Source organism: Ceratotherium simum, chromosome 12, assembly GCF_057802395.1.
Source record: "Ceratotherium simum simum isolate JZ-2026a chromosome 12, ASM5780239v1, whole genome shotgun sequence".
Taxonomy (NCBI): Eukaryota; Metazoa; Chordata; class Mammalia; order Perissodactyla; family Rhinocerotidae; genus Ceratotherium; species Ceratotherium simum.
Window position 1 is genome coordinate 69,960,498 of NC_141911.1, and position 6,159 is coordinate 69,966,656.

Genomic DNA, 6,159 nt, shown 5'->3' on the forward strand with positions numbered 1-6,159 from the left:
TCTCTCAATAAACTCCTTGTCCTCCTACTCTTCAAAAGTATTCTTACTTGTGATTCTTTCCCTAGTTATAGTCAATTACTTAGAAATACGCAAATACATGGTAGAACCTTGTCAATATTAGTAACAAAGCTGAGAGAGCAGAAAATGTAAGCATGACCTTTTTTCTTCAATGATGTCTTGATTTATTTGGGAGAATCTGGTTATATTTAAGTTGGCATCCTTTATGATGTCAATTTTTTCTAGCCTCTTCATATGGCTGCCCATGGGCCCTGTGTCTGTGTTCAGTACAGAAGGGAACTTATCTTTCCCAGAACCTTCTGTGTACAAAGGCTGTGTGATAAGCCCTCTCATATAGGGGATATCATTTTGTTTAATCTCACAATAACCCTATAGGCTATTATTATCCTCATTGATGCTGATGAGGAAACTGAAATTCAGAGAGGTTAAGGAACTCAAGGACGCAGAGCTAGTGTGTCACAGAACCAGGAGAAGTTGACAGTGGAGAGCAATGCGGAACTTGAAGCAAGGACCAGATTGTATGCGCTGTGCTGTCAGAGAAGACCTAACCTTCACACACTAATGGTGCAAACCTGATTATAAAGGACTGGCACGTGCTACTGAAGGAAACAGGAGTTCCTCCGGTGTAAAAATGAGCTGGGTGAAGTATATACGTTGCTGTCATCATTTTGAATTTTTCTCTAACACCTTGTGGCTTATCCAGTCATTTTTGACAGGATGCTTCATTGGCAAAAGTACATAGGCTCGCAGAAAGATGAGAAACTGGACGCCCGTAGCTGCCTCTGGTCTCGTCAGCCCATTGGTGAGGAGATCCTCGCTCTCTTACTTAACTCCTTTCGCAGTACTTGGCCTGGGAGAGAAAAGGCTTCCCTGTCAGGGGCATCATTTATTTACAGCTTCCCTTACTCCACTCTCAGCCTGTCGGCTAATTAGCTCCATCTCATCTGAGGTCAAGTGGTTCTCAGGAAGACGAGCCAATCATCATGTTCTCCTTCACCTGAGAATACTATCCTTTCACCATCATCACCCCTCTTCTCAGAATTGTTCATACTGTCCTGAGCTGGAATTACCATCTACTCTGTAACCTTTGGCCTGGAACCTAATACTGTAATGACTTTTTAATACAGTCATTGGCACAGAGGGAGATGGGAAAGGCTTCCTTTATCCAGCGTCTGACACTTCTCAGAACCCGGGTTCACACCATTTTTGGTCTTTTCTTTTTGTGAGGATGTAGTAATAACAGCAACAAGCAAAGGACTCATCATTCCTGAAATGGCCAAACCTAGTAGTAATGAGAGCAGCATCAGAAAATCAGAAATTTCCTTTTAGGCACTTATTTTTCCGCAGAATAGACACTATATTCTATGGAAGATTAAGGATCTTTTAACTCTAGCATCTTATACAAAGAATAATAACTCAATGGTACACTTCAGTATTGCTCACCATGCTCCCCAACACACACAGGTGCACATCGTTGTGGTCAACCTCTCCCAACAGCACCCCCTCAAAAAAAAGAGAAGAAAGAAACAATTAGAAGAGTGAAATGTTCTAAAATCTCTTATGTGGTCAATTTAGCTGTCTCAAATACAGTGTTAGTCAAATGAAATTATTTTTTAAATGATATTTTAGAAAGAAGGCTAGTAGATTACTTTTAGTTAGTCCTGCTTCACACGGACCACCCGTCTGAACATTGTCGTGTGCGTTAGCCTCCAGAGCACAGTGGGAAATGTTTGAAAATTCAGGTCGTGGCCGCAGTGTAAATCACTGTGCTTAATGGACGAGTCCTCTTGGTCATACTTCTCTCAATAAAAATTTTTTTCATGCAAAGCTATTTGATCTTTGTTTAAATCACTTCTCTTTCTAGACATAGTTCAGTTCTCTAAATTTGGAAGAATAATGATGTACTGGTTCACAGTGTAATTCATACAGTGAGGAAATGGCAGAATTTATGGTTAAGAAAATACTTACAAGCCATTAAAGTTATCATCCATCCTCATCCAAAGATTAAAAACTATTAATAGGGAAAATACCTATAGCCTTTATATTTTTTAATGTTTCACTAAACTTTATTTTTCCAGGTAAGGCTGACAGGTTTGCAGCAGAACTTCCTAAAGAAAGGTGACAGATTTTTAAGATTGTTTCAAAATCTAAAAAAGACAAATATTTAAAATTCTGTAGATTATTTGCAAAACATTGGTACTCAACAAATGCACCTGTTTGAAATTTGAGATAAGTGCGAGTTTGTGATACAGAACAGTGAGCTCGCTCTGCTCTCCAAGATCTGAGCCAATTAATCACAATGAGTTAGGGATCAAGAAAGGAAGTTTTAATTCAATTAGCCAGCATAATTGGGAAGATGGCAGGCTAATGTCTAAAAAAAACCATCTTCAAGGATTACAGACTCTTGAGGCAGTTATATAGGGAAAATGGGCAGTGAGGAGGGGGTCCAGGGATGTTGGTCGCCAGGCATGATGGGCTCCAGGCATCACATTGTTCCATTCTTCTGTCCACTGTGATGGATACCTTGTAGGTGTGTTTCCCGCCTGTGGTCAGCCTGTTCCTGGAGAGAAACTCATAGAACAAAGTTTTAATTTAACAAGCTATTGGAGAGTGCGTACATAAGCAGAGGCCATAAATCAAGAGAGCATGTGAATTTTTTTAGAGTACGTGCAGAGCAGCGAGTAGTCACACAGTGGAGGGGCTGGGGCCATTTAGCCTAACAAGATGCTTACTTCCATTTGGAGAAAGGAATACTTCCTATCATTCTCTGCATTGACATGACCTGCATAAACAATGAGCAAACATCTCTAAAGATCGAAAATCTTACCTGGATTAAGAGGATACCTGGCCTCTTAAGCTCACCTAATAATAGCATCCATGTTTCTTGGAGAGAGAAAAGCAAATGTTTTTAATTAATGAACAGGTCATTCTACTTTTCTCATTGGGGTTTTTTTTTTTTTTTTTTTTTTTTGAGTAAAAGTCAACATCTCTAAGATCTGCTCTGTAAGTTTATCCCTCAAAGACCATTGTCCCTCAGTTCTCTCAGACTTAACGTCAGTTCTAGGAAAACCTTAATAATTATAGCTGCTCAAAACGAGGAGCCAGAGATTTATGGTGCCTTAGGTCACAATGGAACCTGTAATACAGCTTGAAGACCTGATGGCAGCAGGTTTGCCTTGCACACCATCCACGGCAGGGCAGGGCTGGCCACAGGGAAGAGGAAGCAGGAACTGAAGGCGAGTGGAGTGTTACAGCCAGGGGTTGGCCGTGCAAACAGCGTCACTGAGGTCAGAATCCACAGCCTTTTCCACAGTGTGTTTTAATGCTTGGAGAAGATTATGTCAGTTATAAACAGGACATGTGTTTTCATTATGGCACAGATGTGATAAAATCCTAATTTTCTGCTTTCCCAGAATAGTTACTGAGACAAACACCACAAACTTCTCAGTGGCAAAAGAAAAATGTGGGTTGACCTTAGGGTGGAAATTTTGATGACACCTTGGAGTTTTAGAAAATGTATAGAACACATATCAATTGGCTCATTGATAGAAAAACAAACAAACCCCCACCCCCCAAAAAATAAACTATTCAGGGTTCTACCAGTTTTCTTAAATGTTAATTTGGAATTTTTTATCTTAGACCACTAATTCTATATATGTGTGTTTTTTGTTGTTTGTTTTTCTGCAGTGATGAATCTAACCTTCTGAGCATGAAGTTGTGTATATAATGGTCCACTTTTTATATTTATAGTTGAAAACCGAATTGCAGATTTTACAAGTCTGAGATATGTTTACATATAGCTGCTTCTTCCTGTTTGCAGTAGAACATATGTCCATCTTTTCTTCACTTACATCTGAAATTGGGCAATATGTGAAACCAGTGAGGAGCCTGCAAAAAATATAGATCAGTGTCTCTTTATCTTAAGTGAAGATGTGTATTGATAAGGACGTATCAGCGATAGAGAATGATTGTTCTTGCTATTTTCTTACTTTAGGCTTGTTAATTGCATGGACAAAAAGTGCCATGAAGTAGTTTACATGAAATTGTGACCAAATACGGACTCAAAACCATGAAAATGTACTCGCTTGCCTGACTGATTTAGAGTCTGTCATCACATCCCTACTCACCTTCACTGTTAGCATTGATTGACACCCACACCACCCACTGAAACTGACTAAAAAGCATGCCGTGTGCCATACTGGCTCCTGGTTGTACACCTTGAGATGCTAGCATGCTGCTTGATGAGTCCTTTGATCACATCTGAGCTTTTATTTCTTTTGTCATCTCAAGGGGGTGACACCATGGCTGATTGCCAAAAAGAGATAAGGTGATGGAGAGCACACACTCAAATGGTCTTGTATTTTGAGGGAGTTGCAGTCCCTGACTGCAGATCTGAGCTCCCAGTCTTGTGGCTCACGGGGCCACCTTGGTTGAAACATCAAGGGGCTGAGCTGGTTGCCGGCGCCAGTTTTCCTTGGGCTGCCCTTGGCAGTGAAGACAAAGGAAGAGGACCAGGTCAGCATCCTGCGCTGTCTCTCGTGTGACCAAGTAGGAAAGAGATTTATGACCGCAGGCACCCAGAACAGCAGACTTGTTTGTTTTTTTTTAATAAACTGAATTCTAGCAAGTGTTACCAGGGGTGCTTTTGGAAAATGGCTGAGGCATATAGCACTTCTTTGGGTAGGAGATTCTTGGAATGGCAGCCTCTGTTGCTGAGGACAAAGGGTGTGTACATCCCACCAAAGCTCAGGTCGCTGAAGAAGTAACAAGTCCCAAGATGGGCTCGGCTGACATAACGTCTCCTGAAGATGGAGGAGAACTCACCCTATGGTCTCTACCGGAGCTGGTGTGAGAGCTTCCCTGCCTTCCAACCCATTTCAAACATCTTCTACAATGTTCTAGAAACAGAAGGATATTTTCCATTCTTTTTAGTACTTTTCTTTTTTAGTCCCAGGAGTATTAAGAAAAGATTTGTTTCAGTTCTTGTCACATTTGTTTTGAACAATTTTTTTTAAAGAAAAGTCTTCAAATCCTAATAACTTGCTCCCAACAGTCAAGATGGCCTTTTATGAATGCCTCTCTTGTTCCAAATAATGGAAGAGAATGTAAAACAAACTCCACTTTCAGTTCAGTCATTGTAAAGCATCAAAGTGAAGCAATTTTTTCAGTACTTTTTGACTTTTTTCATATGATGAATATAACATACATAGTGATTATCAGTTAAGATAAAATCAAGATTTGGTCACATTTGATAGTATTAATTCATTTCTATTTTTTGTAGTTCTACTTAGATCTAATTTGTCTATATTTAGATTTCTTTATCTTTTTTTTTACATTTCTAAAATTTTGTCTTATGCACAGACCAAATATGAGATCTCAGAAAGCTGTGAAATATAGTTGCCATAAAGAGAGTATTTTTTTCGTCTACTTGCTCAAAAGTTACCTAACTGTATTAGACTGAGCATTTCTTTGCCCAGTAAAGAGTAGGTAGCATGTTTTTAAATGGCTTATTTGAAGTGGAAGGGTTACATTAGGAGGAACATCATCAATGAGGAGTAGTCACTCTTTCAGCTCATGGGACAATTTAATTTCCCTCCTGACTAACGCTATTTTGTGGGAAATTTCCTAGTTTTATGCATAGGTTTTCACCACCAGAGGAGAAATCAGCTCATCATTGGCTTATAGTAACAAAGGTTAAGATATAAGATGAGGATCCTAAGATCCTTATGGTCTCTTTCATATTATATAACCAAATGCTCAGTTATACAAAATGCCTTTTTATTTACATTAAGTTTTCAAGATTGGAAAGATGTTCAAACTATTAGATCAATCTAATTGGTAACATTTCTAGTAACATTCCACACTCTGAAGCCAATTTAGCATTTTTAAAACAACAGAGGGCATTCTCTAACCATTTATTGTGTGACGTGGTTAGGAGAAGGTATTGTTCAATGTCTGAAACAATTTGTCTTAAATGATTTGGAAAAGTGAACTAACGCGGGTAAAACTACAGTCTCTTCAGGAAAACAAACAGTAGTGTCTTGAGAAAAATCTGGTGGCTATATTTCTTCCTACCTGCCTTTCTTTCTACTCCTCTAGTAGAAAGAGGTATTGAGATGGATTGCTGTTTAAAACTTGCAC

General features: G+C 39.2%; 1 protein-coding gene across 1 annotated transcript in view; it reads left to right on the plus strand.

Moving 5' to 3' along the window:
• The window catches only part of COL25A1 (collagen type XXV alpha 1 chain), a 445,780-nt gene extending 440,522 nt beyond the window's left edge, over positions 1–5,258 (plus strand). Inside the window, exon 37 of the mRNA XM_087437749.1 lies at positions 3,706–5,258. Coding sequence (XP_087293875.1) covers positions 3,706–3,708 — 3 coding nt within the window. The 3' untranslated portion in view covers positions 3,709–5,258. The remainder of the gene's footprint in view (positions 1–3,705) is intronic.
• Positions 5,259–6,159: the final 901 nt, after the last annotated feature.